The sequence below is a fragment of the Microcaecilia unicolor genome, chromosome 4 (assembly GCF_901765095.1).
Source record: "Microcaecilia unicolor chromosome 4, aMicUni1.1, whole genome shotgun sequence".
In the NCBI taxonomy this organism is placed as follows: Eukaryota; Metazoa; Chordata; class Amphibia; order Gymnophiona; family Siphonopidae; genus Microcaecilia; species Microcaecilia unicolor.
The window spans coordinates 336,359,706-336,372,174 of NC_044034.1; the positions used below are offsets into that span (position 1 = coordinate 336,359,706).

Sequence of the window (12,469 nt, forward strand, 5' to 3'; positions counted from 1 at the left end):
GGAGCTAGCTGGCCATGAGGCACTGTGAAAAGTTGAGTGCTCTCTATCTCCCCCTGCTGGTTGATGGACACAACCCATACGTAATGGCTTCATCTGCTATGACTATAGGAAAGAAAATTATCATGGTAACCTAATTTTCCCTTTTTTTTGTGAAATATTTTGGAGGTGATTTATCTTGGATTGGTCATGGCCTTTTTTCCCGTGCTAGCAGTTGAATGTTAAATTGTCTTTTAAAATTTAATGATTTATGTTTTTATAATTGTATGTTTTTATAATTGTGTTTTTACTGTAACCTGCTTTGGATATAAGGTAGGATATAAATATGATAAAAACAAAACATTAATTTGTCCCTGCAGTCACATATCCAGCCAGTCCATCTTTCTGCATCCTCTTTCCGCTCCCTCCTCTCACACACACTGCATCCAGCCATCCCTCCCTCTTCACTGAATTCATAAGGCCAGACTGTGCCTGTCTTGATCCCTCCCAAAGCACATTGCCACCTGTTTCTGCCCCACACATTTTACACACTTACAGTCTGTTTATCTGCCAGTCCCCCAGTACATGTAAACAGCCTCTCCATCTCTCTGCCCCCTCACCAAATTCACACTATCACCTCTTTCTTTCTGCACTATTTATTTCTTACATTTGTATCCCACATTTTCCCACCTATTTGCAGGCTCAATGTGGCTTACATAGCGCCGTGAGGTGAAAGCCTCCTCTGGTGAAGAAATAAATATAGAGTGGTGTTATTTTAAATGAAATGGATATGCACAGACACATTAGGGAACATATAGAGGGAAGTTATATAAAGTTCATTAAGTTCATAACAAGTTTGGGTTTCTTTGAGTTGCTGGATTCAGGTAATTAAGTTGGGTCATTAGGGTATCCCTTTTCGAACAGGTAAGTCTTCAGTGATTTCCGGAAGTTGAGGTGGTCACACGTAGTTTTCACGGTCTTTGGGAGTGCATTCCAGAGTTTTGTACTGCCATACTGGGAAAAGACCAAGGGTCCATCAAGCCAAGGATCCTGTCTCTGCACAGGATTTCGGCTCATCCGGGCAAGGTGATTTCTGGTCACTCCAGATTGGCCCAGACATCCTTGGTATGCGGATCTCATGCAGCTTCTCTTGGAAGAACCTTTTCGGCTCCAGGTAGTACCAGACCTTCTCTCTCAGGGGCCTTTAGCAATGAACGATCCATCCTGGTTTGGTCTTAGTTGCCTGGCTCTTGAGAGGTTGAGGAAGAAGGGTTATTCCCACGACGTCATTACTACTCTTCAGGCTAGAAAGCAGTCAGCTTCAGCTGCTTATAAGATGAGTTTGGTGGGTTTTCAAAGCTTGGTGCTTAGAGCATTCTGTCACTCCTTTTCATGCTTGCCTCCGATTTTAGCCTTTAACAGGAAAGGTTTAAATTTTGATGTACAATTCTCTTAAGATTCAGGTGGCGACCTTGGCTTGTTGCAGGGGTCATCTGTCCAGTTCCTTGATCACTGCTCATCAGGATGTGGTTGGTTTCTTGAGAGGGGCCAATCATCTTCAGCCTTCGCTTCGTTCACCTTGGGGCTCATTTTCAAAGCACTTAGCCTTCCAAAGTTCTATAGAAACCTATGGAACTTTGGAAGGCTAAGTGCTTTGAAAATTTGCCTCCTTGTCTCAACTTAGTTCTTCAGGCTCTTCAGAAGCCTCCGTTTGAGCCTCTTAAGAGGGCTACGGACCTTACCTTGAAATAGTTTTTCTTTTTTGGTTGCCATTTCATCAGCCAGATTCATTTGAGTTGCAGATCTTGTCCTTCAAGGATCTGTTCCTTCAGTTTTCTGAGGCTGGAGTCACCATTCATACAGTTCCATCCTTCCTTCCAAAGGTCGTCATGGACTTCTATCTTAATCAGCTGCCATTTCTACCCTCCTTCAGAAGGGAGGACTATGTAGAGGAGTTCCAATCTGTTGTGCTTCTGGATGCCCATATGGTTTTCCTGTACTGTCTGGAAGTAGCCAATAATTTTATCGATTTTGATCATTTTTGGTTTGATCGGAGATGCCATTTCATTGGTGTATTTGCTCTCAGGAATGAGCTCTTCTGTTTCTCTGTGGGCTGACTGTACCAGAGCCCAGGCAGCTTCTTGAGGAAATTTGTAGGTCAGCTACATGCTCCTAGCTGCATACCTTTTTCCATGCATTTATCGTTTGGATGTATTGGCCAGATCAGATGCATCCTTTGGGGCATCTGTCATTGCAGTTGAGTGTGTCTGGTTTCCGCCCGGTTTGAGGACCACTTTGCTACATCCCATAAGTTTCTGGATTCATCTGTTGTGATACTAAGGAAGGTAGAATTGTCTTACCTGATAAATTTTCTTTCCTTTAGTCATAGCAGATGAATCCAGGGTCCCTCTGTGTGTGTATTTCCTTTATGATGTGTCAGTTTTTCTGTTTTGGATTGTCTGTCCATTTATAGCTCATTGGTTTTTATGTGCATTGTTCTTGTTGTTTGTATTCTGTGGGTAAGGAGGTTCTCTTATCTTATTGTTCTGCTTTGTTATGAGATATTGGATCACCAGGAGCCTTACCGTCCTGTGTGACTGAGTTCAGTTTTGCATTCTAACTCTACCTGCTGGTAGATGGTCACAACTCATAAGTTTCTGGATTCGTCTGCTATGACTAAAGGAAAGAAAATTATCAGGTAAGATATCATTTTTACCTTCCTTTGCATTCTGAATGAACGTTGAACTGTAGTGTAAGTTGGTGTGCTATTCTTGGTGAGCCCTTTTATGAACCAGGTAGGGTAGAGAGATCATAGCTAATGCTGTTTACTCATGTTAGTGTTAACCCTGTTGATCCAAAGTACTGTGGTGGAAAAGATTTTTGGTAGTTACTTAAAACCTGATGGGATCCTATGGATTGATAAATCCATAGAGGCTCATACACCCTGTTGACAAAAACGTTCACCGTTTTTCTGTATATTCATATGCCAGAATCAAGGATTTAATTTCCATCTTCCTTATGAGTGCTGGTTCAGATGTGCACTTTTACGCAGTTTTAATGTCTGATTACGTTGCTATTTGTTTATCCTTCTACAGCTCTATCTCTTCTATACAGGCTTGTGGTCTCCTTTCCTAGAGGGCTGCAGATTTGGTTTGCCAAACTTTCGACTGCCATCACCTCTATGTTTCTACTGTCTGACCCCAACTTGGACTTCAAATCCTATTATATGTAGTAAATCTAAGAGAAATTAAATAATTATAGAAACATGGGATATTTCTTTATGTACAAATATTTATTTGAAGTTTGAACAAAGAACCTGAACAAAAAATGCTGTCAAATGAAAATATGTAATACACTGTTGTTTTTGTTTTGAATTTGGAGTAAGGCTGTATCGAATATATGTATTTGGTTCAGCCCTGAATAGTGCCCCAAATATTATTCGTATTCGGCCAAATAGTGATTTAAATTCGAATACGAATAATCTTGGACTTTATAGTGCTAAATCCTATTGAAATACACTTGATCTCTAATTTCATGTTTCGTTTTTTTTTTGTTTGTTAAAGCTGAATGCCCGTTATAAATTTGATATTTGGCTGGATAATATTTTTTATTACTCGTATTTGGCCAAATAGTAAAATATGCAATTCGGTACAGCTCTAATCTGGAGTCTGTACATTTTATTTATTTATTTATTTATTTATTTTTTTTAAAGTGATTCCAGTGCCATTGAAAATTTGATTCTGACTCCATGACTCCAACTCCACAATAGGATCCCTTCTTTGAATTATTGTAAACTTGGACTGTGTTCTGTTTTTAGCAAAATGAGGTTGACCCTTTAGAATACTTTACCATTTGGGATGTTGTAAGGCAACAATACAGGGATATATTAATTACAGGAACAGTAGAAGTCAAATTTAGTCTAGTGAAAAAGAGGGACAAATCTCCACAAGTGAAAGAGCAGCAACCAGACAGTGGCGATGACCAAGGACCCAGGGTGTAGCCAAGTTATTTCTTAAAAACCTAATAAATTGATGTAAAATCATGTAATAAAATATGTGACCTTCAAGAAGGACTCAACACAGACTGTGTTTTGGTGGTAGTGCCTGCTTCAGGAGTCCAGTATACACAGATCTAAACCAAAAAATGAAAACAATGTGACATATGTGAATGATGAAATAAGAAAGTCACATGAATATAAAGTCCGAAATGAAAAACGTTAAAAACCAACAGAGTTGATGCCCATCGTGTAAAATAGTATTGGAAACAGAGTTGTGAATTGTCATCGATTTAAAGCTTTGTGAGGTGGAGGAAAAACCAGAGAAAAAGGTACATGAAGGATTAGAGATCCAGATGTCTCCAGTGTATTTTATAACAAACAGACATACATAAATTAACATGCCCACCTAAACTTCAGGAAATCATTAAAAACCCACCTCTTCCAAAAAATCTTATCCCACCGATCCAACATAAATCCTCACACCCAGCAACACACCACAATCAATGATAGTACTGGACAATTTACTTTCCTCTTTCCCCTCGACCTCATGACGCTTGATTCACTTCTACTTAATTTGACCACAACACAATCTTGTATTTGTTATCAACCAAAATAGCAAACGCCTTTACGGTACTTTCTTTGTAAGCCACATTGAGCCTGCAAATAGGTGGGAAAATGTGGGGTATAAATGTAACAAATAAATATATATAGATATAGATATATGTAACTTCTCTGATTTGACAAAAAGATAGGTTTTCTGGCTGAATAACTTTTGGTATTGTGAATTTGTTTTCCATTTCAAATAAGCCGGTAGAAAAACTGAAGTTGTGTATCGAATTCCTCACATTTGATTTTTTTTTTTGTTTTGTTTAACCTTTCTTGCTGTACAAATTAAAGGTTTTCAGATATAAGGTTAAATTTGTTGAAAACAATTCTTTTCTCTCTCAGGACATGGACACTTTGTGGGACACCTGAATATCTTGCCCCAGAAGTTATTCAGAGTAAAGGCTATGGAAGAGCAGTAGACTGGTGGGCTTTAGGGATTCTAATATTTGAGATGCTTTCAGGGTAAGTGTCTCTTGAGAAATATCAAGTTCTTCAAACCATTATATTCATTATATTCAAGTTTTATATGTTCAGAGCAATGTTTAATATTACAAAAACATTCAGTAGAGAAACAAAGTTCCTTTAGTTACTGGTGGCCTAAAAAGATTGTGGCGGTATTAGAGAAATGTTGTTGCACTGATTTAGAAGGCTAAATGCCATGGAGTTTATATAACTTAAATGTGTGTAGTGTTATAGAGCATCTTGTTGCAAATCTTGTTGCATCTTGTTCCCGTCTTGTTGCAAAGCAGTGTCATGTGGCCAGCAGTCTTCTGGACTTTCCTCTTCTGCTGGGGCCCTGCGGGATGTGGCTAACTGTTCTTCCTGTGCCAACACACTACTGCTTTTTCTTCTGGCCGTTGAAGTATACTTTATGCTTTCCCACTGACCCTTCAATCAACCACAGTTTCAACTGCTTGTACTGGAGGCAAGATGGCTGCATACATGTGCATCTGTGCAGGATCCTTGGGAATCCTGTCTTGGGTACAGCCACAGTTTTCTCCTTTTCTGCTACATGCAAGCATGCTCAAAACTGCAGGCAGTCCCATATTTGATGTTGATCTGGTTCATTGGGAGATCAGCATCAGAGCTATGCCTGTCCACACATTTTGAGCATGCTCATGTGCAGGCAGAGAAGATGAAAGAGCAGTACATTCAAAATTCTGATTTTTCTATTAAATTTCCTTTAGAAAAGCAGGTGATAGTAAGAGGATGATGATAAAGGATGGTTCCAGGGATTGTGTGGGGAGAGCAAAACCAGGAGATTGAAAGGAATGGATGAGTAGAAAGTGATGGATGCCTAGGGAGGAGAAAGTGGACAGAGTGGTTTTAGAGAGGTGAGTAAGTGAGAATTCTGGCACAGAATGCAAGACTGAGAACTTGGAGCAGGGACTGTGGGATTGAATGAAAAGAGAAGTCTTGGGTGGGGAAAGGGAAGCAGTGACTCAGGTTAGGTAAGGAGGTGAGCATGGGCAGTGGGATTGAGATGAGGGGGGCAGGCCTCAATTCATTACAATTTTGTTCGTTATGCTGTTACACTGGTGCAGAATGACAACCAGCAGATGACAAAAAACACTGAGCTTACAGTAACAATGACAGCTGTATAAGGAATGATGCGGTGCTGAATCTTGCCAGTATTCTCTGCCTCCAGCAGATGGTTGCAGCTTAGACCGGTGCTACAGGATTTTTCTGGTTGCCTGGCTCCCTGGGGTGTGGACAGAGGTCTGTGGCCCAAGGTTGAGCTTCAGTTCTCTATTCTTAAAGATTGGTCCAAGGACCTTTACCCTAATTGTGCCAGGAGGTATTTGGTGCCAGGACTCTAACCTACTGGTCTGCTCTTAGGGGCCCTCCTGATTTTTCTCCTCCTGAATAAACATGTATATAACCAGAAAACTCAAGCCAAGATTACAGAATCCTTGAAGTAAAACCATAGAGTAACTAGGGCTGACAGCAATATAGGAAGAGGAGAAAATGGTTAGACTGAATGGGGGTTGAACTTTTTAATGGCAGTTATTCCTCAGTGAGGCAGTTTTTATTCTCCCAACAAAAGCTCAAGCCTCTGGGTGGCGAGCATCATGTGTGAACCCTGGAATGGGGTCACAGAAACATGTTTGAGCAGTCAAAGCACTGGGAGACACAGCGTTCACAGGATGAGGCAGGGACAGAAAACCAGTATGTCTCCAAAGAGGGTCCCAGACCACACACACCCCTGGCCTCAACTGACTAATAGCCCAAGAAACTAGAAGAATCCAGAAACTCAGGAGCTGGGACAGATCTGTCCACCACCTGCTGGAGATAGAGATACACGAATTGGTTTTAGGGTTGGTATTATGGTATAGCTTCGAGGTCGGCTCTCTGGATGTTTGTTTGCTACCCATCCGGACGTCTCTCTCTTTTTTTGCGAGGGGCTCTTCATCTTAGGCCTCCCTGCCGCCGACCTTGTCCAAATTGGAATCTTAATTTGGTTCTGCGAGCATTGGGTTGAGCTCCGTTTGAGCCACTATGCAATGCGTCTGCGAAGGACTTGACCCTTAAGACATTCTTTTTGGTGGCGTTAGCTTCAGCGTGTAGGGTTTCAGAGTTGCAGGCGTTGTCTTATTGAGAACCCTTTCTTCATTTTACGGAGGTGTGGGGGGGGGGGGGGTCTCTTTACGGCCGGTTCTCTCTTTCCTCCCTAAAGTGGTGTTAGCGTTTCATCTTAATCAGGATTCTTCTTCTGGCTGTTCAGGAGGACTTCCCCGCTCAGTTTGAGTCACTTCGGTTCCTGGATGTGCGGAGAGCCCTGATGCAATACTTACAGGTTTCGAACGATTTTTGATGCTTGGACCATCATTTCATCCTGTTGGCAGGACAGCGACGAGGGGAGGATGCTTCTAAGGCGACAATTGCACGTTGGATTAAAGTGACCATTTTGTCTGCTTATGTCTCAGCGGTTGTTCTCCAGTGGCCATTTGGGCTCATTTGACTAGATAACAAGCTACGTCCTGGGCGGAAACGGTCTTTCTGTTGGAAGAGATTTGTCTGGCAGCAACGTGGGCGTCTTTGCATTCCTTTTCTAAACGTTACAGAATAGATGTGGTACATGCAGATGCGCAGGGTGTCTGCTTCCCACCCTATTTAGAGAGTGCTTTGATACATCCCACTGGTTTCTGGATTCATCTGCTGCTGACGCTATGGAAGGTAAAATTATGCCTTGCCTGATAATTTTCTTTCCTTTAGTCACAACAGATGAATCCAGGATCCCACCCTGTGTCTTTCGGAATCTGTCCAGACCTTTCTTCCTTCTCTTTTATTGTTCCCAGAACAGGATCAGAGTTTCTTTTCAGACGAAATTCTTGTTTGTATATATTTAAAAAAAAAAATTTTTACACAAGAAGAAATTTGTTCCGTTGTTGCCATGTTGTCATTTCTGTTTGGTGACTCATCTCGTGCTTTGTTCTTGTCACAGGTTTGTGAGGAAGTTTTCAGTCTCTCTTTACTTCACTTTATACTGCTTTGTGATGGGACATACTAATTGGTTTTAGGGCTGGTACTATGGTATAACTCTCTGCAATTTAGTTCTCAATCTCCACCTGCTGGTAGACGGATACAATCCACTGGTTTCTGGATTCATCTGCTGCTATTAAAGGAAAGAAAATGATCAGTTAAGGCATAGTTTTACCATAGTAGTAACCAATAAGAACGTAATCAGGAAGTCTGGCGGATAATATGAGGAGATAGACGTCATAATTTGTTATGAAGCAGTGTTTGGGAAGAGAGAGGTTTTTATCCTCTTCCGGAAGCTGATCTGATGGCCATAGGTAGAGAGTTCTATGTTTTAACTCTAAGTACAGGGAATAGAGAGACAAAGATCTTCTGTTATCAGATTGCCTTATGAAATGGTGTCACTAGCATCGTTTGTTCTTTTACTCTGTTGGACTGTGCCAGGCATATTGAAGCAACTCTCGTTAGCAGTTCTGATGTAAAACCCTGTAAGATTTGAAAAACTAAGGTAGCTTTAAACATTCTTTCTGATATGGGAAGTCAGTGCAGTTGAATAAAATAAGATGAGACATTAGAATATTTGTTCAGTCTGAATATTAGTCTGACAGTTGTGTTCTGAATGATCTACAATTTTTTTGATATTGATAACTTAATGCTAAAAAATAATCAATGCTTAGCCATTTATCATATGCAGTTAGGTAGAAAATTTAACTTAGCATGTAATAAGTTACACTTCAGAAAAACTTTGACATAAAGTAGAGGGCAACATCCTCAGTGGTTTGAAGAAGTGTGCATTTCTGCTATGGAGTATTTTGAGAAATGAAGGGGGTCTCTTACTAAGCCATGGTAGCGTTTTTAGCTCATGGTAGAAATCAGCTGGCTGTAAATGCCGAGATGCCCATAGGAGTACAATAGGCATCAGGTTTGGCTTTTGTGCTGATTTGATACCCCAGAGCTTAACAGTTGCCTTCAATTTTCTTTACTTTGATATAAGATGCTGAGGAACTGAAGACAGCACCAGCCCCCCCCCCCCCCCCCCCCCCCCAAGGAAAATTCAACTTTTGTTTTTTTCCTCTGACTCCATCTGCTGATGGGGATGGGACATAAAGCACTCAGCTGAACTGGTTTGGCAGGACTCAGGGAAAGGAATCCACCATTCCAGGAGAGGAGGGAAGAAACGAGAGCTGTAGTAAATAGAGGCATCATTCCAACCTTTAGTTGTCCTTTTTTTTTTTTTTTTTAATAAAGCTATTTTTCAGTGTGGTAAAACACAGGTGAAATTGCATTTGTTTACAAATAGATTTTTAAACACATTTTTGCATGAAATATTAATTTTAAATAATGTATTCCAGCTTTATAATGGTCTATTAAAGTGAACATTCAGTCAGAAAAAGGATAGAAGTCTGTTTCTTAAACTTCATGATATTTCTTAATTCTTGTATACATCATCCATACAAAGCAGGCATTATCAACCTGGTCCTCTACACCCAGGCTCAGCCAGTCAGTTTTTCAGGATGCCCGTGATGAGTATGTATGACAGATCTGTATACAATAGAGGCAGTGTATTCAAATGTCTCTCATGCATATTCATTGTGGGAATCTTGAAAACCTGACTGGCTAGGTGTGTCCCAAGGACTGGGTTGAGAAACCGTGATATAGAGAGGATGTATATACCACAGTTTTAAAGCAGATTGGAGATAATTGGCTTATCATCTCTGGTCTTCTCTATATGGATCATACGCATGGGGTAGGGTCATCTGTTTTGTACAGTACATTAACAAGGTATCTGTATTTAAATATAGTATTATGTCTAAGAATACATGTCTTTCTATATTACATGTTCATGAAATAAAACCAGCATTCAATATAACCTTTATATGAACTCAGCCAAGTAACTATAAATGCTTCACACTCAAAAATTCTATTTAAATAACAGATTTCCTCCATTTTTTGATGACAACCCATTTGGAATTTATCAGAAGATTCTCGCTGGCAAAATAGAGTTTCCCAGACATCTGGATATATATGTAAAGTAAGTTTTCTTTTTTTGTTTTTAATATTTTTTTCCTTGTGTTAATATGTAGTTATACGGTATGTTAATAAATGCTTAGCCATTTATCATATGCAATTAGGTAGAAAAATTAACTTAGCCTGTAATAGGTTACACTTCAGAAAACTTTGACATAAAGTAGAGAGCAACATTCTCTGTGGTATGAAAAAGTAAGCATTTCTGATATAGAGTATTTTGAGAAATCAAGGGGGTCTTTTACTAAGCCGCAGTAGTGTTGTTAGCTCAGGGTAGAAGTCAGCTGGCAGTAAATGCCAAGATGCCCATAGGAATATAATAGGGGTGGCGGTGTTTACTGCCAGGTGATTTGTACCCTGAGCTAACAACGCTGCCGCAGCTTTGTAAAAGACCCCCCAACCCCAAGCGCCCTAACATAGTAAATGACAGCAAATAAAAACCCAGAGAGTCAATCCATCTGCCCAACAAGGCGGCCAGAGCCGTACTTGCTACTCCTTGCAGGTTACACTCCCTCATGATAAAATACTGACCTCACAAATTGAGCAGTTAGCAATTTATCATAATGCCAAGCATGTATAGGCAGTTATATTTGATACAATATTGGAAGAGTAGTTTTATAATTTTGGTTGCAGCATAGTTGCATTCATTGTAAATACTTGATTTAAACCAACAATCGCACAATGTTGCAAACTGGCATTGTCCTGGCTATCAAGATGTCTTCTTCTTCCTCTCATGCCCTGTTGTTATAACATGAAAAACAAGAGAAAACATGGATCACTGATGGTTGTAAAAACAAAAATATTTTCAGCAGAACTTACATGTTCACAACTGTGTAGATACATTGGATATTACTGTCTGTCTCTCCTCTTCAATTGTCTTTTTTTCTGCTCATCCTTATGCGATAAACATACTGTCAGTTGTTTTACCTACATTGACTTCTCCCTTGGTCATCTGAGATGGCTACACCTAGATATCTTTCTTATGTGACAGTGTTTACTTGGTTTGTCTCATCAGTTTCAGTTATAATCATGCACATGTAAATACAACATGAGAATGAATAATCCTGCATGCAATATGGAGGGAACACAACTAAGCTAGAGTCCTTTCTTATAAAACACATTGAAAGTAAATGAAAATACATTTGAAAAGCAACAATTAGAAGCAGAATATGATGATCAAAATTAGATACAGAATGGTGGTTCAGGGTCCTTGTGAAGGCTTGTCTTTAATACTGGCTCCATCTGCTACATGCGAGAAAATGGAAGGCTATAAAGTAGGATCAAATACATCTTGATGAACAGAGCTTATAAGTAAGGCTTGCTGCCTCTAAAGTGGAGAATTTTGAATTTAGTGAGACTAACAACAATTTAAATCATAGAACTATTTTTTCTGAAGTATTAATTTTGATTTTTACCTTTCTTTTGTATCATTACCAAATACAAGCACAGAGAAAGAAGAACAAATGGAGAAAGCATGCTGAGAATGGCTCATGAAATTCTTTCTAACCCTGTGTATGGGTGTGTAGTTGTGTTGTCTAGCTTGTGTATGCATTTGACTTGAGAGAGCCAGCTTTTGTTCATGGGGATGAGGGAGAGGCAGGATAGGTTTGGAACTTAAGGTGAGAGATGGGGAGATTTTTAAAGGGGATGAGGTACTTGCATGAGGTAATTGGAGGTTAGGGAATTATGGAAAGGATTTTTGAGGGGTGTAGTTGGGATGGGGATAATGGGGTACTTACAAAGAAGTGTTTTTGGTGGGTGGTGGTTAGTTGATGAATTGTTTTGGGAGGGTAGGGAAATTGGGAGAAAGTGTGGCATTTGTGTGGAGTAAGGGTGTAGTTTTGGGAGACAGCAGGGTTGTTTTGAAAGGAGGAATTAACTAACTTCTATATTAATGTTTCTGTGTATTAGGAGCTGGAACTGCTTCTCCCATCAAAATGCATTGGGCAAAGCTTTTTGTGGTGGGACAGGGCTCATTTCTGTAGAAGCCCTGCTCCAATCTATCCCATTTTCTAACCTTACCAAACCAAGTGTCATCCCATTCCATTGAGTTATTTTGCCTATAGGCACATTCTTGACCCCCATGTTATTCTTTCCAATCCAATAGATAGATGGAAAGAATTATACAAAAGGAAAACAACCCACACATTAACCTTGATATATCACAAATCCCCGGCTAGAAAAAGGAGCAACATCATAAATAAGAAAAATCAACTCCTATCAATAGTACAGCAATATAGAGAAATACCCGTTAATTCTGAAGCTTGTAGCTGTAAGTCAGATGTAGTAGAGGTTGTTAGCTCCATAGATTCAAAGGCATCAATAATTAGCTGGACTGTTATGTAGAAAACTTTTTTAAATAGATTCTTTGACGGCTAAGAATTT

At 39.9% G+C, this 12,469-nt stretch overlaps 1 protein-coding gene across 3 annotated transcripts in view; it reads left to right on the forward strand.

The window, feature by feature from the left end:
- Positions 1 to 12,469, forward strand: part of PRKX (protein kinase X-linked) — a 135,769-nt gene that overhangs the window by 84,417 nt on the left and 38,883 nt on the right. For 2 of the 3 annotated variants that reach the window (XM_030202076.1, XM_030202078.1), the window contains exons 4-5: positions 4,922 to 5,041; positions 9,996 to 10,091. In XM_030202076.1, coding sequence (XP_030057936.1) covers positions 4,922 to 5,041; positions 9,996 to 10,091 — 216 coding nt within the window. The remainder of the gene's footprint in view (positions 1 to 4,921; positions 5,042 to 9,995; positions 10,092 to 12,469) is intronic. The other variant, XM_030202077.1, reaches the window with a different exon arrangement.